At 43.0% G+C, this 22707-nt stretch overlaps 1 protein-coding gene across 1 annotated transcript in view; it reads left to right on the top strand.

Moving 5' to 3' along the window:
- The first annotated feature begins 3139 nt into the window (after positions 1-3139).
- The window catches only part of PIK3AP1 (phosphoinositide-3-kinase adaptor protein 1), a 34111-nt gene continuing 14543 nt past the window's right edge, over positions 3140-22707 (top strand). Inside the window, exons 1-6 of the mRNA XM_058029679.1 lie at positions 3140-3433; positions 3564-3711; positions 8709-9125; positions 19654-19802; positions 20648-20792; positions 22277-22419. Of these exons, the coding sequence (XP_057885662.1) occupies positions 3140-3433; positions 3564-3711; positions 8709-9125; positions 19654-19802; positions 20648-20792; positions 22277-22419 (1296 nt within the window). The remainder of the gene's footprint in view (positions 3434-3563; positions 3712-8708; positions 9126-19653; positions 19803-20647; positions 20793-22276; positions 22420-22707) is intronic.

Raw genomic sequence — 22707 nt, 5'->3', positions numbered from 1 at the left:
CCCGCTCGGCGCTGGCAGAGCCCTCAGCGGCACGGCCCGGCCCGGCCCGGCCCCGCTCGGCGCTGGCAGAGCCCTCAGCGGCACGGCCCGGCCCCGCTCGGGCAGCGCGGCGGGCAGGGCTCGGCGCTGCTAGCGGCGTTCGCCGGTACTCAGGAAAATGGGCTGTGAAGCAGCTGGACCCATACAGGAGCGTACTGAATACTCCTACTAAATCCTTTTGCGTATGGAATAACATGAGACTGTGTTGCAGAAAAGAAACTGTTCGCAGGAACTCATGTTTCCTAGTTTTTTGTAGTTTCCCTCTACAGTAACCTACAGTTGCAAGCTTCATCTGCAAAGCTCAGCAAACTTTTATGCTTTTGCCTACATTGGAAAGGAAAAGATGCAGCTTTTGCTGGTAAACTGTGGTTACTTTAAGCCCCGCTGTGTGAAGTAACTGCCAAGAGGAGCCAGGGAAATTACTGTGTTTGCTTCACTGGCTCACTTTGCTTCTCCTCTGGTTAATGAGTATCTCCCTCTCCGGCCTGGCCTTTGCCAGTTCGTCTGTTCCCTGTGCTGTGTGGCAGCTTCTCTTCAAAGGTGTGCTGCTCTCTGGGTTCCCCTGTGTTGTGCCTGCAGCTGTCCAGATGACCTGGCAGGGAAAGCTGTTTTGTCCTTGTATTCTTCAAGACAGTATTGGGAGATCCTGGGATCTAAAAGACAAGCAAATTCAAGAGATTTATGTTACTGCTTGTGAACTCCTTTGTTCCCCTCACCTACTCCCAAGTCTTTTTAGTCCTCCCCTTGTCTGCCACGTGCCTTTTGTTAAGGCTGCAGGGAGAGCTATGCATGGGATCTTTTAAATATTACAGTGACTAAACTGCCCCCAGCACTTGAGGTGAGGAGGCCCCAGAGCAGAGCAGGCCAACCCCCTCCCTTGCCCAGCTGGCTGTGCTGTCCCTGATGCCCCCCAGGACAGGCTTGGCCCTCCTGGCTGCCAGGGCACTGCTGCTAATGTTCAGTTTGCCATCCCCCAGGACCCCCGGGTCTGTTTCTGCAGCACTGCTCTCCTGCCTCTCATTTCCCAGCTCATCTCGGAAGAGAACATTTCCATTAGGGGTCTCTGGCCATTCCACTCCATTTCCATGACCAAGAAAAAGTGAAGAGAGGTAGCATTAGTATTCAAACACATACTCAATCCTTTCCTTGTTACTAGTTGTAAGTGCCTAGCAAAAAAAGCATTGGCTCCAGAAAGAGCAACCTAGTCATTTTCTTTGGACAGGGACAAGACAGACCCTTGAGAATAATGCCGCAGATGCAGCTGTGTTCGTATGCTGCAGTGAACTGAAGTGAGGAAAGGCTTGTACAGTGAATTTTGGACAAGGTAGGATGAAATGCTCCCTCTATTTCTTCTCTCTTTTTTTTTTTTTTTCTTTGATTATTTCTTTAGGGTGTTTGTAAGCATTTGTTAAGCCTGCCTACTGTGGTAGGGTGTGGAGGGGCTTTTGCCTTGATTTGCTACCTGAGTTTTTAGTTGGAGGTTGCTGAAACAACACACTAGCAGTTATTTTACTCAGCTCATTTGTGGAGGCACGTTAATTTCCCTTTAGAGACTTGGAAAGTTTAAATGCTGAAGAGGCTTTGCATTGATTAAATAAAATGCAGAGTATCCTGAGTGACACTGACTGACATGGAGAAGCCCTGTGGGTTCCCTGGAAGCTGACTCTGCTTTCCCTCTCTGTGTTACTGCAATGCTTTAAGGAGAGACAATTTAAAAGCTCATAAGAGCATGTTGAAATTCTTATCTAACATCAGAAAGATGATTTTACTTTTAACTTTTTATACTGGAAGTTGGAAAATACACAGCTTAACAAGAGAAATAATGTGGAACAGTCATAAAGTTGTACATGTGGTTATCCATCTGTTTAAATACTTCTTAAAAGATACTTGCTGTTCCATTACAGTAAAATAATTGGCTTATAGACTCTAGTTTCTGACTAGTTAACTTTTGTCTTTGACATAAATCCCAAGCTGGTTCTGTATTTGCACACTTCTCCATCCAGTGTCCATGTGTTCTTTATTCTAGTGTATATTTTTAGGATGATTCAAAGGGGAAAGTTTCTTCTTTGCATACCTGGAGTTACTCATGAGGCTTTATCATCAGGAAGTGCTTTTTGTTCTAGTACTTCCCTATTGAGAGAACAAACACCTTGGTTTTGGAAGACAGGCAGTGGCACAGGGTTTGTAAGCTTAAAGTAGGTTTTGAGTAAAAAAAGATTTGGAGTTAACAAGAGAGTTTGACTAACTTCTAAGATAGAGTTGATTAGTGGGAAATAGTTGGTTCCTTTCTGCTTGTAAATCACCTCTGTTCTAACATTAGTGGTGGCGCTAAGCTGCATACAGAATGTTCACTGACTGCCTTGACTGGGAAGCCAGGTTGTAAGGGGTCTGCTTTTGCTGTGCTGAAGTGCATCAATGGAAGATCTCACTGGTTACAAGTGTTTTTTTCGAAGTTTGCAAAGGAATAGGCTGAATAATTTAGGCAAAATCTGTTACTTTGTCTTCAGTGACAAAATTAGTAAGTTGAGTCCTACTCTCTTAACAATAATGGTGTTTTTCTGCTGCTTTTTGTCTCTGTACTCAAACATCGGCATGGTCTTACAGAAAGGGGTGAATTTCATTTGAAAGCAGCATCTTCTCAATGAAAATATAGAACATCGAGTTACTTCATTCTGTAGCGGGCAACTTCGCTTCTCCCTTGGAATTTTCCTTGCTCCATGGCAAAACCTAAGTTAGGGATGAGTATAAAGCAAGTATCGCTTGTTATTACTGTGACACAACCTTTCCTCGGCCCCCTAGGGAATGTGTGATTGGAGCAGCGGGAAGGGGCAGTTTCCCTGCTGGGGGCCGAGTCCCGCCGAGCACCGGAAAGGCGACGCGCGGCCGGGCAGGGGCCGCCCGGTGCCCGGCTCTGCAGGGGGCGCCGCGGGCGGGAGGCGGGGCCGGGAGGAGCCCGGGGCCGTGTCCGAGTCCCGTGTCCCGAGTCCCGAGTCCCGTGCCGCGCCGAGGGCGAGGGAGCGGCCGGGGGGGGTGCGGCACCGCCTCGCTGCGCCGCCGATGTGAGGGACGGGCAGCGGCCCCTTCCCCGGAGCCCCGGACCATGGCGGCCCCCGGTAGGTGCCGCGGGGCTTCTCCGCGCTGTGCTCCCGCGGGCCGCCGCTCTCCGCAGCTGCCCCGCGCCGAGCGGAGCGTGGCGGAGCCCTGCCCGCTCCCCCGCGGGGCGGTGCCGCTGCGCGGCTCTGCGCGCCCCTGGCGCTCTGCTGCGGGCTCCGCTCTCCGCGCTCAGGGAACCCTGGCGCTCTTCAGAGCAGCGGTGCCTCCCGCGCTCCTAGCCGGGCTGCAGCGCTTTCTAGCGCGCCTTGCTTCGCTTGTCTGGAGTTCAGGGCTGCTGCTGGTAGAGCTCTCCTGCGTCTGAAGTGCGCTTCGGCTTGGCAGATCAGCGAGCTCTGGAGGGAGGGTGATCTGTAGGTTAATTTCCCCTGTCCGCCTTTACTACTTGCACGTTTTTCTGTGATGTTTCGTAGAGAAGTCAGTTTTTCTTAAATACTGCTTTATTCTTTAGCACCACTTCATTTTGGAGGTATAACTTGGTGCTCCTTGCCACAGTGGCCCAGGATCCCAAGCTGAGCTGGTTTGCCATAATTGAAAGTGTTTTAGCTGACATATGTGCAGGTAAAACTACCTAGAATAAGAGCTGCAGACTGAAGGGGAGAGGGGTTTAGCCTCTATTGTGTAAGAGTTGCTAATGCCCAATTTGCAAGTTCCTCTCTTTGCAGGGAAGCATATGGGTTTTATCTAAAAAAGGAAAAAACGTGCCATTCTCAGGGTGTGAAGTAACATTTGCGTTTCATTGACCCATATCTCCTTGTGAGGTAAAAGTAAGCTAAATGGAGGCCTCAGGAGACTTGTGGGCAAAACTGCTTTTCTCTTTATAAAAAGAAGGTGATTTCACAGAGACCCTTAAAAAGAGAACAACTTTAGATTAACGTATCGCAATGCAAATCTCTTGTTCCTCTCTGTGGAGTTTGGTTTGCAGAAATTTTATCTGCTTTGATTCTGTTATTTCCTTTTGCTTGTTTACAGCATTTTATTTAAAGTGAAGATTTTCTGTTCCAGTCGAGGTAAGAAGTCTCATGTGATCACTATTACTGTGCATTCCATGCATGCAGAGAATGCATTTATTTCATCATACATCACTTAAGTACACACACTTCACATACTGAAATGTGGAAGGTGCTGAGGACTTCTCTTAATGGCCCACCAGCAGTTTCTATCACTTCCTGGAAGTGCTTTCTCTTTTAAGAAGTTGATTGTTAAGACTCTTTGAGTTGCGTTTCCTTTATACCATGGACAATTGTCTCTCATGAAGAGCGAATTCCCATCTATCAAGGATTGTTGTTTTGGACAGTATTATTTCTGTATCCTCCATACACATGAATCACAAATCACAATGCAACAGGTTACATAATGCCTTTCTTATGTAGTCAGAATTGGAGATGGATTTTTTTCTGGCAGATGAAGATAAATTGTTTGCCACTGCATATGGTCCTCTGAGTTGGAATGAAGGATTTAGTCTCAGTTTTTTAACCTGGTCTGTGGACAATGAGAAATCACGGTCTACTTATGAGAGGTATGTGAAAGATGACAGTGAAAAGTTGTGTATTACTGCAAGCCCTGGATATTTGTTATGGGGCCCACAAGTACAAAGTTTATGATCTGTAAATTGAAAAAGGGTCAAACCTTTTGGCTTATGGAATGAAATAATAGATAATAACAGTGGATAATGTAAGATGTAGTTTTACCCAGAGCTGATATGCCAGCTTCCCACAGAATTGTTTAGCTATTTCCGTGGTAATCAGAACCTTATGATATGGCCATAAACCACTATCACATGTTTGGGCTGAGCCTAAAGATTATCACCTCACTACTTGCAGATATAATCTGGATATGAGCCTGATTTGTTTGCTTCTCAGAGAGAGACTGTGAAGACATGACATGGTCATGCATACTTCTCTATGCTTGCCCTGAGCAAATGTGTTTTTTACTGAATTGTTTCATCCTCTTCCATTCTATGTGTGGTTTGTGAGCTAGGGAAAGCTTTGTATCAGTATTTGTGCTGTTTAATTTGTGGGGCTTACACTTCAATTATAGGTCTTAGGCATTTCTATGGTACTGGTTTGTAATCTCATCAGTTTATCGTTGCTGTGTAGTGAAGTGTGCAGCTTAACACTGGAGAGGCAGTTACAGCTGGAAAGCATTCCAAAGGTTATGGTTTATCACTGCAAACTACAACAGAACTGTGCCTTTACGATTTTCTAGGAAGTAAATGAACATGCCCTGCAGTGTTGTTAATAGTGCTAACATTTTGTAAACAGAGGCAAAAGTATTATTAATACTCTAAGCTTAGAAATCCAGTGACAAGGTATTGTTAAAATTTAAACTGGATCACACTTGAGAGTGTGAAAGATAGACTTGCACCAGCCAACCATTTTTCTTCATCTTGCTGTTGTATATTCTGTTCATATATGTCTTCCTTTAATTGAAGACTTTCCCAAAACCAGCCTGTCAAAAGCATTGTCAAACCATCTATCTAAGGGTAGGGTTTAAAAATAAATGTTTGGTGTTCACCAAAGGATTTCCCTATATGCTTACAATAGGCAGAGTATACATTATGTTTTGAACGGTATTCTCTGAGTTTTTCTGATGTTTGAGGAATTGTGAAAAACCTCCCTGAAATGTTCTGTGTTCTTTTTACATGGTTCCCTGAGGACTGAACAGTAGTTAGTGCTGCAAAGGCAGCTATTTGGTTAGACAAATAATAGCATTGTCCAGGAAGGAGAGTCCTGAGTCATTCTTCTTTTAAGGGAGAATGTTGCAATTGAAGTTATTTCTAGATTTTTGGGGATTTTTTTAAACAGTCCCAATGCTGACTTAAGCTTATTTAGCTCTGCAAGACCCACTTCCAGTATTTTTGCTTATGAACATGGAGCATTACTTGGGCTCTACATGTGGAGTCAGTAATTTTATTTCTCAGTTCTTGTTTTAGCAGCATTGTTCCTCAGTTGATTGCATGTGTGTAAAAGGCTGTAGGAGCTGAGGGAAGAAGGCCTGAGACGAGCTGGTACAGCTCTGTTAAGGGGAATGGTGTTCTTGTAGAGCAGTGCTAGCTGGGAAATCAGCACCTTTCCTGAACACCAGAGGAAGTTCCTTCCTGCTGGATGCAAAGGTTGCACTACTCTGGCAGGGAATTTGCAGTGAGTCTGTCCAGTTTGCATCCTTTATCTACATAGCAGAGAAGGGAGGGATTCTCGGATACTTAGTGCCCCTGCAGTGCGAGGCATGTTTAAAGCCAGTGGCTCTTCCACCCAGTCTCCAAGCGCAGCTGCTTACTTCCATTGAAAGCCTGGAGAAGGGCATGTTGGCTCACAAGTGGAGCTGTGGAAGCTGTGTGATTGTGCTTCCTAAGGCAAATGGCAGGATTAGTTGTTCCATTTTATAGAATGTTAAAAGTGCCCAGGAGGCCACTACTAATTCTTCCAGAGACTGGAGGTGGGGCTGCTGCCAGAGAGCACCAGGGTAGGACTTTAAGAGCTTTGGGCACACCTCAGAGAGTCATTGTGTGGTCTCCTCATCTGTTGAGGTTGGGCTTATCTGGCCGTGGCGCAGTGCGTGGGCTCCATTCTCAGCAGACAGTTGTGCTGTCCTTTCCCACTGTACTGCACGTAAATCAGCCCAGGGCAGTGGAAGCAGAAGTCTGTGGTACATCTCCCTTTCTAGAATAAAACTTGAATTCTGCTTGGTTTTCATGTTTTTGCTCATGTAATTCTGTTGGTTTTGCCTGGTGGTATTCAGCCACTATCAGTCATGTGTTGGCCATGGGGGTGTGCTCACTGGTGTGAAAGCCATCTTATTTCACAGCAGTTCTGCACTCTTAGGTTAAAGACCCCAAGGTTTTGAATCCTGAGGACTCCACTTTGAATTTGCTGGATCCTCTCCTTTGGGAATGCTGTCTCCTACAAGCCTCCATCTGTGGTTCTGTATTCACTCCCAAACATGCAGCTGTCCTAGTGACTATGTCAGCACTGCACTGGCCACGTTCTCCATAGGTAGGAGATTATCCTTCCACTGCTAGAGACTTCCTTATTTATGCAGGTAACTGGAACACTCTTGGTCAAGCACTGAGCACATCTCCATTCTTCTCAATTGTATCACTTCTGCTGAGCTACTGTTTAAAGCTGTTAATTGTGTAGTTTAGGGCTGGAGTCCCTCAGCTTAGACATTGTTTCTGCCTTAATTTCACAATGAAGGTTCTGGGGAAGGTGATAGAGTCAACTCTTTGGAGTCTATGCAATTTTGGTTGAATTTTTCTAAGGTGACTGTAAAACTGTCATCTTCAGTTCAGGTAAATTCACTCTGCAGATCCTCTTTTTGGCTGCCAAATTTTAGGCATTGCTCTTTGCTTTAATTGGAAAAAATTGCCTTTGCTTGCATCATGATGGAGATGAAAATGTTGACATTTAAAGAGTCAAACTGGAATTAGCAGACAATTTGTTAACAAGACTTTAAATGCTCAGCTCTGAAATTTACCGTGGACCTGAGCTGTAAACTTCAAATTTGAGTAAACTTTTTCATTGGTAAAAAGAAAAATTAAATTTAGACTTAATAGCTTCCTTGAGCTTGGTGGGACAGCACTGCATCATGTCACACTAGTTGAATTTGCATCTACTCTTAGCAAGCCGTTAACATTTTTAAGTGTTTTTGTGCCAGAGCACTGAAATGCATGAGTCTGTAGGTAGAACCTGTCTCTAGAGAATTGTGGAAGAAGTCAACTTTGGTGGGCATATTTTGGCCTGTCTTATGGCCACCACCATTGTATTAGTTCTTTCCCTGTAAAGGGAGGGAATTTTTGTCACTCCAAAAATGGTTGGGAAAGCTTTTGATGGCAATTTTGAGGAAGGACTCTAACACAGCCCTGTGGAATGTCTGAAGCCTGAAGGACAGAGTGGCTGTGGTGCAAGCACTGGGGCTGATGTTCCCTCAGTTGCATGCATGCTTTTCAGGCAGTTTGCTTTCTGCTGCAAAGAGAGCAAATATCTAACACCACGGGGGCCATAGTGACTTCCTGTAGGCGTTGTGTGACCTCATTTGTTATTTTAGGTATGTTGTTATTTTTGGTATCTGCCTGGGCATGTAATGATCTGCAGTTGCATTGCAGAGACCATATAATTGCCTAAAATGATTTTAACTTTTCTTGTGAGAGTGAACTCCCCTTTTCAAGCTAGTTTGTTCTGAAGGTCTGGTTTTTGTGGCTTTTTTTTCCCTTATCAGAATGCTTTAAATCTGTAAATCTCTGCGTAGTTTGTTTCTCTTGAAACTACATAGGGAATGCTCTCCTTTATAGGAAGACCATTTTAATTTTTTTCATTTTTAAGAATGAAAAAACTACTTAAATTTAGTGGAGTAGATGCAAGTAGGAGTTCATTCATCCTTAGAATTGCTTTGTGGCAGTGAACACCTCACTTTAGATAGAGGTACTGTTCTTTCGAAATGCTTTGTAGCTTCTGACGGGAATTAGAGACAGTGCTGTGGGGTTTTTTGTTCCAAAGCTGTGGGTGAGTACATGGTTTGAATTTAATCCTTTCTCTTGTGATCATCTTGCACCTGTACAGGAGCCCCTGGAGAATATGATGTGCTGATTGTGTATGCAAGTGACGCTGCCGAATGGTGCCAGTACCTGCAGAACCTCTTCCTCTTTACTTGGCGAGTCGGAAAGCACCGCATCCTGAGCTACCAGCTGCAGGAGCGCTCTGCCATCTCCCAGCAGGAGCTGCACCTGTTCAGCAGGAGTCGGAGTATCATCCTTTTGCTTTCTGCTGAGCTGGTGCAGAGTTTTTACATTCCTCACATCCAGCAGAGCCTTCAGGAAGCTTTATGGCCCCCGTGCAAAGTGGTCAAGCTGTTCTGTGGTGTTACGGACTGTGATGACTTTTTGACCTTTTTCAAGGACTGGGATCAGTGGCAAGAACTCACAAATGATGATGAGCCTGATGCTTACCTTGCAGCCGTTGAGAGGGCTATTTCAGAAGGTAAGACCATAGCTAGGAGCTGTGCTTTCTTCTTGGAGGAGGGAGATGTGTGGTGCTGTTTATTTGTATTTTTACACCTGTAAAGTGCTTTACTTAAAGAGCAAACTAAAGCAAATTGTCCAACTCTTGTAAACAAGAAAGTTATGCAAGCAAATTTTTCTGTGCCTGGTTGGTCGGTCCCTAATTCAGAAGAAATTACCAGCAACTCACAGACAACTTCTGAATTTGAGGTTGTCTTGGGTGGCTGCTTTTGAAGCAAATTGAAAATGAAAACTTTCTATATTGAAAATACTGCCTGTAAATATTGCAGTTTATTGACCCAAATCAATGGAAAATTGTCTTTTTAAATTTTATTTTAGGGAAAAGAATGATCTTTTTCTTCAGACTTGTTTCTGTCATACCAGAACCAAAATAAAGTCTAGTATGTATTCTTTAGCATTGGGCCTAAAATCAAAGATGTAACCATACTGGCAGCAGATCACTTTGTTACCTGTGATGAAAAGCCAGACATTAATGAAGAATTCCATTGGTGGCCTTAAAAATAACCCAGACAGTCTGAAGGTGATCCCCTTGTAACTAATATAGAGGACTTACTAGCACAGAAGTATTAAGAGCTGGAGACCACACAAACCCAATGTACTGAGTTTTAATTGATTCCAAATTTTCCTAAACTCTAGAAAAGTGTGTAGAATTACTTTCTCATAGTTTCTGTTGAAATGAAGGTGGAGCGCTCTGGGCAGTCATGGTGGCCTGGGTATTTTATGGCATTGCCATAGGTAGGGTTACAGTGTTCTTTGTCAGTCTCAGCAAGACTGGAATCCTGTGGTTGCATCTTGGCTTAAGATTTATCTCTATTCCGTGGCATAAGTGAGGCAGTGTGTCCAGTGTTGTGTGCATAAAGGCTCTGGAGTCTGACTTCTCACAGTTGGATCTAAAGTCCTTCTCCACCTGTGCTGCAAGTTAGCATGGGCTGAAACAAGCTGTGCTTTGGCTTTATGTAGGTGTTCTGAAAGGGAGTTAGTGCTTTGGACTTTTATTGCTGTTTCTACATAAAAAAAAAAAAAATCAGCTTGTTTTCTGTTTTCTCACTTTAATAAGCATACGTTGATCTCAAACTGACTTCAGCATATCTAGAAAGCACTTGACTGGGAGAAAAAAAATGATGTAAAACTAAACTCATTTGCTGTGGAGTCTGCTGTAACATGTTCCAGACAGTTTGGTACACAAAGATCCAGAATTTCTGGACTTTGGTTGCTGTTATGGCAGTCATAGCTGATGTGACTGTCACCTGCATGCCATGTCAAATTTGTGCACATCAGAGCAGTTGCAAAGGTAAGCCATCTGCTGTCACCGTGGTTCTTGTGAAGGAAGAACCTATTTAAGGTGGGCTGCTTTCATGGCCAAAGTATTTGGATTAATGTATCAGATCCTACTTCTGTGTGGGGAAAAAATGACTCTGACCTCTTCTATTGTGTGCTTCTATACAAGTTCTGTGAATGGCCTCAAATGCAAATGTTCTGATGTTTCCTCTGAAGACAGCCCCAGGTGTACATAGTTCCTTTTTTGGTTGAAACTGTGAAAACTTTCTTCTTGGCTGGTTAAAAAAAAAAATCTGCTGCATGATTTGGTTGCAGCATGAGTAACTTAAAATATTTGTGACAGCAGACCTCTCCCACAGAGAACCACAGCCTCTGCTCTGGTCTTAGTTAAATTTGAATTTTTCCTGATTAAGGCAGCCCTTAATTCTTACAGCACTTAGCAGAGAAAGTTCATGACCATATTTGAAATTGTTTGGGTCTGGGTGTCTTCCTCTGGGAAGTTCTTCACATGCACTCACCTGTACTTCTAACAGCAGTGTCAAAACTAGGTCTGATGCTAAAATTTCTGTTTCAGCTTCCAAATTGCTGAATCCTGAGATAGTGATAGTGGTGCAGGTCTACAGGATGCAGTCAGGGCAAATTCTTCTCCAGAGGCTGCGCACTGGCCCTGTGCAGGCTGTGCTGTTGCCTCTGGCACAGCTGTTGGTGTTTAGGGCATCATGGGACTATGGCACCCAGACACCACATGCTGAAACTTATGTTAATTTTTATTATTTTAGTAGGAATTCAGAAATGAGGAAACATTCATCTAGCCTTGTTGAACAACTATGTGCTGATGCTGCCTCTTGCTCTCTTGTAGATGTGGTATTTTTACTTCTAAAGTTTCTCAATTCTGGGAAAACTACAGAGCACATGAAGGTTTGCATTTGCAGGTACTCCTCTTATCTGTGGTGAAGTTTTTTCAGACTATGCAATAACTGTGCTAAGGGGATAGAAATCATAGAATTATTATGGGTGGACAAGATTTTCAAGATGGAGTCCAACTACTAACCTAACACTGCTATGTGTACCACTAAACCATGTCCTTCAATACCATATCTACATGGTTTTTTTTGAACAGTTCCAGGGATGGTGATCCCACCACTTGCCTGGGCAGCCTGTTCTGGTGTTCAACCACCCTTTCAGTGAAGAAATTTTTCATAGTATCCAATCTAAGCTTCCCCTGAAGCAACTTGAAACTCTTTCATCTTGTCCTGTTGCATGTTGCCTGAGAGAAGAGAGCCTACAGCCTCCTCTCTGGTAGTTGTAGGAAGCAGTAAGTTCCCCCTGAGTCTCCTTTTCTCCAGATTAAACAATCTTGTTCAGGATGTCTGTACACACCAGCTCAGGTCCAGCAGGGTGCAGTGACCAGCTGCTGCTTAACCCCTCTTGTCTGGCCTGTGATAGCTGTGCTGTGTGCATTGAGCAGCTGGGAGGCTGAGCCACAGTCAGAGGCAGTGATCTTTCTCTTCCTCATGTGTTCTCAAAGCTCATGTGACATTTCAAATTGCTTCAGGGTATTTGTCCCTACCTATGTTGCTTTGAAACATTTCAAATTTCCCACTTGAAAAGCTGATGTTTCCAAAGCACTTACTAATTCATCAGTGGCTTTGAGCTCTCTGCATCCAAGCCATCTCTTGTGGGTAAAAACACAGGGAAGTCCACATGTGCCTGAGATGGCTGAGGTGGTAATTGAATATGACAGCAGCAGTGAACTGTGCTGCTGGAGGACAAGGGCAGCCTTGGCTGAGCAGAGCTCTTGTGCCCTGGAAGAGACAAGAATGAAAGATGAGTACCAACAAACTTTTTGTGAAATAAGAGGGTCAGAAGTCGGTGTAAGGAAACATATGGTGAAGATGGAGGGCCTTGGGCAAGTAGAAGGAAAATGAGAACTTTTTTTAACTTTGTAGGTCAGGAAGAGCTGAAATGTTACGCCACTTTCAGAGGGACTCATTAACAGATGCCAGAGACCATGGTAGAAAGCTTTTTTGAGAGGGAAATGGCATAAGAACGACATAAGCTGTATAATTCTTCCTCCTGTTCATGTCAAGGAATTGAATTGAATTTCTGGCTTTCTTCTGTTGCACTGATGAAAGCACAGATGAGACTTAAGATCATATTCAGGTTGGAAGGGACCTCTTGAGGTCATCTAAACTTTCTGCTCAAGCATGGTTAAATAAAGCAGGTTGCCCAAAACCATTTCCAGTTGGGTTTTGAATGTCTCTGCAGGTGGAGACTGCAGCACTTCACAGCCTCTCTGAGGCTGTTTCAATGTTTGACCACCCTCAAGAGTAACAAAATGTTTTCTTGTGTTCAGATGGAGCTTCATGCATTTTAGTTTGTGCACATTGCCCCTTTTCCTGTCAGTGAGCACTATGGAAAAGTCTGGCTCCCTCTTTTTCATTTTCTGCTATCTTGTCCATATAAGATTCCCCTGAGTCTTCTTTTCCCCAGGCTGAAGAGTTCCAGCTCTTGCAGCCTCTCCTCTTATGGAAGATGCTGTGGTTCCTTAATCATCTTTATGGTCCTGCGCTGGACTCAAGCTGTAAAGATAAATCTTGGAATAAGCTACTCAGAATTTAAGGTCATGTTGGACAGATGTTCTCAACCCAGATAGGTGAAGTTGTAGTACATGTGAGATTCCTTACAGCTTTTTGTTTCTGTAATTATTTGATTTGATTTATTTGTTTACTTTTGCTAATAGCTGCCATTTAGGGCTAGAGACCTAAATTCACAAAGTATTTTTAAACTTGATGGGAACTATCATGTGGTGTTTACTTCTCCACTCTCAGTGCTCTGTGGAGGAATATGTTCTGAGTAGTTCTATCTCAGCTAATTACATCCAACATTGACTTCTGCCAGCTGATTGGTCTCGAAGATGTGAGGTGGTAGCATGCAGTTCTCTCTCCCTCCTCTTTGAAGGGGTAAAATTAAATGAATTCTTAAAGCAATATTTTTCTCTGTTCTATCTTGTTTAGACATAAGATGTGGTTCTTTGACCCTGCTCACTGAAGAGGAGTGGGTGAGCTATTAGTCAGCCTCTGGGTGCAAATGAGAGCCTGCTTTGTTATATGGCAGCTCAGCAGCCTGGCTGGTTCTCACTGCCTGTCAGGAAGAGGAAACTGATGCTCTTGCACAGGAGTTCAGGTTGAGAGAACATGCTGGTTGCATGCCTCTCTGTGCATGGGTGTACAGGACTGCTGCTGGAAAATCAGAGACTTTAGAGAGCTGGTTAAAGCAATTGGAGCAACCTTAACTAAGCTCCCAAGTGATACTGAGAGTTCTCTGAGAGAAATGCGTGGATGTTCTTATCCATCTGTAGCATATGGGGTCAAGCAGTTAAAATAATCTTCACAGCTGCAGAATTGATTAATTGTTTGTCATCAAGGTGTTTCATAAAGTCCCAGTTTATTTACATAAAAATACATCATGGGTTTTCTTTCATGGCATTTAAAATTCAAGCAGTGCTAGCATAGGTGCATATTAGCTTTCTAAATAGAGACAGTGATAGCCCAGAAATAGTAAAGGACAAACTGTTGTGGTTAAGAATTTTAGACTGTTATAGTCTTTATGCACCTTGTAAATACTAAGCGTATTTCTCTGTGGCTTGTGGTTCTGACAATCTCCTCACAGGTTGCTTTATGGTCTCAGACTAATTCTAGGTATCTGCTAATGAGAACTGCAAGGCTTTAAGATACTTAAAGTAAGATCCCAGTGGCCATCATTGATCGTATTCAAGTCTGGAGCAGCTGAAGTCATTTCTGAAAATCTCAGTAGAAGTATGTGGTCAAGAAAAAGATGCTTTGGAGAGCAGGTCTGGAGACATGTATGGAACAGAGTTTAAGTTATTTCACAGATACTTTGTGGTTTCTTGGACAGTTGTTTTACTTCCAGGATTGCATTTTGTAAGATTTTTATGGCTGTTTGTTATTACCTCAGAAAACTTTTGACATGTTTTTCAAAAGTGACTTGAGAATAACAGTGTATCTTGAGTTTCCCATGGGGAAGTTTGACCAGTGGCTGACCTTAGCATGAAGTGCTGCAAAAGAGTGTCTGCCTCATTTTCCATCTTTCATCTGTCTGATTGGGTGTGGTGTTGGACTACAAGAGTGGTATTCCAAGAGAAATTATTTGAAGGAGAGGCAAGGCATGACTGCCCTTGCAATAGTAATGTGGTCTTAGATCTACTGGAGCCACTTGTAGAACCACACGTTCAGTCAAACAGTGACTGGTGGGATGTTTCCAAACAGCTGCCCAGCTCTCTGAGATGGAGTTCCAGGTTTGTTGGCTTTTATGGGGATTGTCTTTTCTGTCATGCAAGCATTACACATTGCACTTAAATTGAAGCAAGGAGGTACTGCAAGAGGAGATAATGAATTAGCAGTCTGGATGTTCATGTTTCTTACCTGTGGCTTCTCAGGAAGGCTTGAATCAGTGATGGATATCATGTGGTTCTTGGCACCCTTGAGAGTCGTAAGAGGTGTGCATATGCCTTGTCAGTGTGTGTTGTCTCTTTCTGCCAGAAGTAGTGGAAGTGAACTATTCCAGCCTGTCTTGCTTGAGATTTTGGTCACGTACACAATGTCTGTTGTCTGGGTAGCCAGAACCCTGCTTCTTCCTCAATGTCTTCCCCATCTCTGTCCTGTTCCTGTGCACCCCAGCTACTTCTTTTGGTTTATACACTTGATCCAGTCACAAATTGACTGCTAGACCTGCAAGAACCTTAGTAAAACTTGACAGTCAAATATACCTTGTTTCCTTGATGGAGGATGAGAAATAGTTCATTGTAGTTTCAAACTTTGCACGACATGTGAAACATGACTCTGCTTTTCGTAGAATTGAAAATCTGTTTGTAGGTGCTGTGCTTGTAGATGAACCGCTTGGGGTGAGGGGTTTGGAGAGAAGGGAGAGATGTCCCATACATTTTTTGTTCTGCATGGACAGTTTTACAAAGTCCTAAATTTCTGTGTTTTGTTTTTCACTCTGCTGTTTTTCTGCATGCTTCTCTCCGCTCAGTTGAAACGGGAAGTGTTGCTACAGTATCGCCCAGTTCTGAGGGTTTATCACAAGATGTTGCTCTGATGCATGTTTATCTCCTTGGTGAAGCAGGGGCTCTGATGTTAGCATGATGACAGATAACTTTCCCTGCTTTCCCCAACTACTTGTCAGTACTTTGTCTGTTTCTTGCAAAAGTAGCTGTCGTTGCTCTGGGAGACTTACTAGCACTTGGGAAAGGATACTGGCCAGTTGCAAGCTTCAGGTGAAAGCAGGAACTCTCTTTTAGGGTCTTCCCTCTTGCTCTAAGCATAGTGAGGCCTTGTGAGAGCTGATTGTCTCAACTGGTTGATGGACAGCATGGGAGGTGTTTCAGATGTCAGCGAGGGGCTGTTCTGCCCACATGGAACTTGAGACAAGCTGTTGCCCAGTTGTGCCATTAGCATTAATATCTGGGTGACAGAGTGCTCTGGACAGACTGCTGACTTCTTCCAAGCATTCACATGTCCTCTGGTGTGAGGGCTGACTTGTGAGAAACCACAGCTGTCAGCTCCATGCCGATAGCCCGCCAGCTTCGCCAGGAGGAAATGGATGATAGGGAGAGCTGTGTGCTCTACAGCAGCAGGTCAAAATAGCTGGTTGTTTCCTAGGACTTTCTAAAGCTGCTAAATGACTCTTGAAGCACATGTCCATGCCTGTGTTTCCCCTGGGCTTTTCCCTGGGGTGAGTGTCTGCAGGACAGCTGTGCAGGGGGCCCAGCAGGGCAGGCAAGAAGAGCATGAGGCTGCTCTCTGCAGCTCAGCTGCTGATGCATCCTGGAGGGGTGCACGTTCTTCAAGGGGAAATGTGGTTGGGTTTCTTGGACCACATCTCCTCCCCTTGCTGCTATTCTCACAAATGTTTCACAGACCGTCAAGTGAGGCCTGAGGGAGCCTTTGTTTCAAAGGGGGCAGAAAAGGAGAACCTCTTATAACTATGAGTGTTGACCTACAGCATATGCTCATGGCGAAGCTTAATTCAGGTATTCACTTAACTTTAATAAGTCTGTTGCTCTTCTCAGTGATGGCCTCTCTAGACTGTAATTGCAGTGTTACAACTGCTGAGTCTGTGTATGCAAATGGGTTGTCATTATTCAAGTATCTTAGTGGGTGGGAAACCTGCTCGAACAATGCTTTAGAGCATGGGTATTATCAAGTGTTATGGGATGGTTACCTCTTCCAGGCCTTGCATGTTCATGAGTCAGTCACTAGCACATGGCTGGAACTTCAACATGAATCATAGGATCACCTCACTGCTGGTGTGGGAATTTAGTACTTTGCAATTTCAGTATTTTCTGAATGAAAAAACAGATGAATAATTCATACCTGAACTGAATGCTTGTTCCTTCAGCTTTTAATCCAATTACTGATTAACACTGCGTGCTTCTTCCTGTATTACCTAACAGCTCTGTGTTCACATGACCTCCAGGCAGTCAACTCTGTTACAAGAATGCAGAAGTGCAATGCCAGAACTTCTTGAAAGCTCTAGTTATTCTTTATTTGCTAAATGGTTTCTAGTATCAAATAACACTGTTAAGGCAGAGAGACTAGTGGGCTTGTTCCCTCCTTTCCACTCCTCTTACCCTTGCCTGTGTATATTGTCGCTGAGATCGCCCTTACCCTTGACTGTGTACATTGTCGCTGAGATCCATAGCTTTGGTTTGATTTTTCTCTGAAAAATCACGTTGGCCGAGTGAGGTAAAAATTAACACACTAATGGTTCTGTGTTGGGTTCGGGATGAAGCCCTGAGGATCAGGATGCTGGCAAGTGTCCATTTGTGCATATGTTGCAGGAACATCAATATCTTACTGTAGAGCAAGAGGGTCTCTCATCTGCTGTGAACTCAGTGAACCCTTTCTGACTTAGTCATATTGGAAGTAACCAACAGAGATTACAGAGACACTAACCTAGTAACAGTTGCCTCTTCTTCCCAGAAGGCATGGCATCTTGCTCTGCATATGCCAAACACCTGAATTGATAGCCATGGTGTAAGGGAAGGGTGTGGGACCAGTGCTTTTTCTCCTCTGTGCAGCAGGGCAGCCTGGGACTCCCAGGTGGGAGTAGTCCATGTTTCTCTAAGAGAAGGATTCCCAAAATGTATCTGGTTCTTGCAGCTGATGACTTTGAACAGTACAAATTGAAACCCTGAGTTAAGGAATATAATGCCTCAGTTAATTTTCTAATACTTGGTACTAGTCTGAAAATCCCAAAGACCTCCTTCAGTACAGCCTTCAGCCTTGTGTCAAAGCAGTTGCTTAGCCAAATCTTCAGATTTGGTTCAGCATTAAAATCTGTTTGCTAAATTACATATACTGTTCTAGGTTTGTTTAAGAAATGTTGGTGTTAGTGGTCATGCCTTGTTTAAGCTTCAGAGCTGCAAATTTTTGGCTATCTTCTTTCTACAGCAAACATTAATGCAGCAATCTACTTCTACTCATGTGAGTAGGCTTTTTATACTATGTGGAGAGATTCACATACTTAACTAAGTGTGTGTGCACCAAAATTTGTGAAAAAAATTTCACCTGAATGGTTTGCTAAAGTTTTGTGGCTTAAAACTTCTCTCCTGAAAGCAAGGAGGTTGATTTCTTATAATTCCTAAAATCCCATTTAAATGAATTGAAAATACCTTTTAAAGAATTGTGTGACAAAGCATTTCTAATATCCTAAGTTTAAGTCTTTGGTGGTAATAATAATTATGAAGATGTCTACGTTAAAGTTTCTGACTGGCTTCTAGCTTCAGTTTGAAACTAGGAGGATCTGAACTCCTAATGGTGGCCCACTCTATAATTGTTTTGTCTCATTTGATTTGTGGAAAATTGATGTGCTTGAAAATTGGAGGATTCTGAGTAAAATTCTTGGCAGCTTCACTGTATGGATGCTATAGGTTTGACAGCCCAGTTCTCACTTATGTCTTTCCCATCAGAATTGAGCATTTAAAATAGAATATTTCTTACTAATATAAGAACAATGACTGTCCAAGTCTGAGATTTTATCTGGTAAATAATTTGTACTACTCTTTACAGATTTGTTTTTTTACTAAGTAGTAAATAACATGTAAATGCCAAAATGTTGTCTTAAATCCTTGACTGCTTCACAGGCTTACAAAGTTTGGGAAATTCTGACCACAGGGGATAGTTTAAGAAGTCATTATAGTCTTCTGACAAAGTGGAGTCAGTGACTTTTGCCTTGTGTTCTGGGAGATGGGGGGGGAATGGTGTGAACCATGTGAATCAAGAAGTAGAAACTGGCTAAAAAAGTGTCCTGTGCGAAGTAGCTACGTAATTGTCTTTGGTTTCCTTTCTCTAGCTGAGAAAAGTATTTCCTGGCAGGGATAGATAAGTTTTCTCAGCCAGTGGTATCAATTCAGTTTGTTTGCACTTCTATCAATATCCATGCTGGTTTTGGGAAATGAGAGTGAGAACATGGTTTTGTACACACATATTGTCGGCTCACATGCGCTAATTCTGCTCTTGATTCTGTTTAGGTAAAGTGCTGTTACTTTTCAATGCAAAGGTTTCAATTTCACTCTTGTATAGATACTGGAGCTTATGGTTCTTGCCCAAGGAACAGAACCCCTTCAGACTACTGCTTCATGTTTTATTTTTTGATGCAATAATCAAAGTTGGGGAGTTGGGGTAAGCAGCACTAAAAAAACTAAAGATGCTACTGAAATGACAAACATGACAAATAAAACATGGTTTTCATGTATTATTTTAGGAAAGTAAGACTAAAGGCTGCTGCCATTCTTAGAGTATATCAGAGTGCTGCTTGAGTCAGATGAGTTCAGATGCTGATCATTCTAATATTAGACATTCACATGCTGATTTTCCTGTTTAACATGAGGGGACTATCCAGCTCAGCAGAGTGCCACTGTTTGCTCCGTAAGCATATTCAGTGCTACTCTACTGATTTCATGTCTTTGGTAATTTCCTCCTCAAATCCTCTTAAGGGGAAAAAAAGAGGAAACTCTCTAGTTGCCCTTTCTTCAACTAGATCCCCTTTTCTGAGCATTACTTTGAGACGAATAGCAAGTTCCATCCCACCACCTTCACAGCTGTTTTTCAGGATGGATGGGTGTGATAAGCATTTTCAGCAAAGGGGAGTGAGGCAACAGGACTCTCTATACTTTATTTTAGACTCAGGCTGTGACTCTGTGACTGATACAGAAACAGAAGACGAGAAGAATCCAGCTGAGTCCCACAGACTTGCCATGAGTGAAGAACATGGATCATCCAGGAGCACTGGGGACTGTCCAGTGGTGCAGCCCAGCCGCATACAATGTGGGGTACTGTATGTCCACTCCTTGGGCTGTGTTCTTACTGTGAGCTGCTGCAGCCCACTATGCTGCTTTGTAATGTTCAGCTTTACAGGCCTGCAAATTAGTCCTGAATTCTTCTGTCACCTTCCTGCTCAGCCCCCTGTCCTCCATGTCTCCTGTTTCATGGGCTTGGCTGCCTAGGCCCAGAGTAGCTTGGTGGCAGTTGGTGCAGAGCTTAGTGCTGTCTAGGCTGTGCTGTCACTTAATGACTGCCCCATTAACATGGCTGCTTGACTTGGGTGCTGTGAGACAGGTTCACACTCTTCCCTTCCTCTGCTCTGCTGGCAAGTGGAGTAAGATGACTGTAATGAACTGATTAACTCCACAGTCAGTATCCAGTCTAATATGACAATACTGGTGCATGCCTTGCAAGTGACCTTGAAAAGCTTGGATCATGGCTTCTTGTCTGAAAAGCAGCACTTTTTAGTATAGCATCTCCTCAGATGGAAAGAGTCCAAGATTCTTTCTTTTGGTTCTGTTTAGAATGTGGCTGTGTTGCTTAAGGGAGGAGATGGATAGAGTTGAAAGTAAATAATTTTATAAATCTAGCCCTAATCAGTTTATAAATCTATCTAATAAATCTGGAGTTCTATCAGTTTAATGCTTGTATCTATACTGATGCAAGCTGTAGCAGAAGCCACCTGCCCAGTTAGTCTGTGACTGGAAGATGCTCCTGAAAACAATTCAAAACTGAAAATGATAGGTGATAATCGATGTGTTAGTTGCAATGAGAACAAAATCCCTAGAAAATGGACTTAACCAAGTAAGTGTTTTTGTTTTGAACCTCTGTGTTGTAATGCCTTTTGTTTTAGGTGCAGACAACAGTTTATATTATCATGAAATGTAAACTAGACGGTGAATTGAAAACTGAAGTTGAATTTTCTCCAGAGAATGCATCCTCTGTGCGTGTGCTGGCTGAGATGGAGAATGAGTACACAATCTCTGTGAAGGCTCCAAGTAAGATGAACTGAGATTTTTTTTTCCTTCTCTCCTTCACCATTGCTGCCTTTCTATCTCAACCTGCCTGTCCTGAGAAGTGCCAGGGGCATAAGGCTAAAGATTGCAGTGCAGAAAAACTTGAATCCAGAAAATCTTGAACTTGCTTTCTCACCTGTGATACTTTTGATGAGGAACTGAGAGAGACTGCTGCTTGTGGGCTTTGTTTTCCCCTCAGCAGCAGTAGGGTTGAAGGGTGGGAACACCTTGCTGGGAGTTCTGAGAACACATTGCAGCTTGTAGAGCACTTTGAACTTAGCTGTGTGTTATGACCACCACCATTATTAGCATTGGCAGGGCACCAAGAGAGAAGGGAAGTGCCAGTAAATAATTACATGACTATAATGGCATGTGTTTAATGTGTAGTGATCTCTGTGATCAGAGCTGAGACTATTTATTCTGGCTTTTAATTTAGATACGTTCTGTCACTCTAAATATTTACATTTACAAAAGTGAAGGTTGCCTAAACTTTAGGTTCACTGAACTTTAAGGGAATGATTTCAGAGCCTTAAGGATTGCTATTATTTCTCAGCATTATTTTATTTAATCTACCTTAGTTTGTCCTCTTGAAGAGTCATTCTGCCATTCTCTCTGAGAATAGACTAACAGTCATTAAAGCAACTACCCTAAAGTCAGTGAAGTGAGTTGATTTTAAAGGTGACCTCATGAACATATAAGGGCTTAATTTAATGTCTTAAGTCTTACAATATAAACACTGACCTGAAAACTAACTTGTACTTTGAATTATAAACATGACCTTCACATTGATGGAGTGTACAGTGTAAGCTCTGAAGTTTCTAACAGTAAGAGAAATAATTAATTCCTTTGTGTTATTAATGGTTTCATAATTTCCCAAGTTCTTAACAGGGAAAGACTAGCTTTAGTGGGATTCAAAATATCTGTGTTTCAAAGAGAAAGTTCAGACTTATAAATGCATATTAAGCAAAACATCAAGGTGCAAGTATAAGGTAATCCTGTGCATGGGTAAAGTTGCAAAGCTGGAATTCCTTTTCATGGATTTTATTCAGAGTCTAGTGAGGCTGACAGAGATTGCAAAATCTCTAGTGATTTTTCTGATTTCTTTTCTTCCCCAGCTCTTTGTATTTATGGTTTGGCTTTATAGACAGCTCCAGAGAAGCCAGGGGTGGAGGGATGTGTGGCTTTCTATTCAAGGTGGAGTTCTTATAACATTAGTGGTCCAGTCTACTGTTAGCAGAGGACTTAGCAGGTTATGTGCATTGATGCAGCCATAAAGAAGGTAGTTCCAAAGTACTTTCCTACCTAGAGTTCCAAGATTATGACTCTTCTCATGAGTTCAATATAGCAGAAACTGTTTTGGTAGCCATCTGGTAGTATATCCAAACTCCTCCTGTCCTCACAGTGCATCATGCAAACTCATGCCCGTTGTTTGTGCTAATAGTTATTTTTGCTCTTTCTTTTCAAAGATTTAACCTCTGGGACAGTGACCCTGCAGATATATTCAGGGGACTTGATGGTGGGAGAAACAAGTGTCACTTACCATACTGACATGGAGGAAATCAGCAATCTGTTGGCTAATGCAGCCAACCCTGTACAGTTCATGTGCCAGGTAAGGACTTTAGCAATCAGCTGCTTTGGAAACCAGCTCTTTCAGAGGCTGAACAAACAGGCATAAGCAAAAGTGCTTGCCATGAAGTAGCTCCTCTGAAATGAAGAAATGCAAGGTTATTTAGGGATTTTCACCTAACTCTCATATCCCCTTTTATTGAAAGCATGGCTGTTTTTTCTGTCTCTGGAGCACATAGCTGGCTAAGGTGAGTCAGGTTATCAAACTAAGAAAAAAAAATGTGGTCAATCAACACCTACATTTAGATCTTGATGACTTCAAAAGGTTGGA

The sequence above is a fragment of the Melospiza georgiana genome, chromosome 8, assembly GCF_028018845.1.
Source record: "Melospiza georgiana isolate bMelGeo1 chromosome 8, bMelGeo1.pri, whole genome shotgun sequence".
Taxonomy (NCBI): domain Eukaryota; kingdom Metazoa; phylum Chordata; class Aves; order Passeriformes; family Passerellidae; genus Melospiza; species Melospiza georgiana.
The sequence above is the reverse complement of the archived record's forward strand: the minus strand, read 5'-3'. Positions and strand labels throughout refer to the sequence as shown.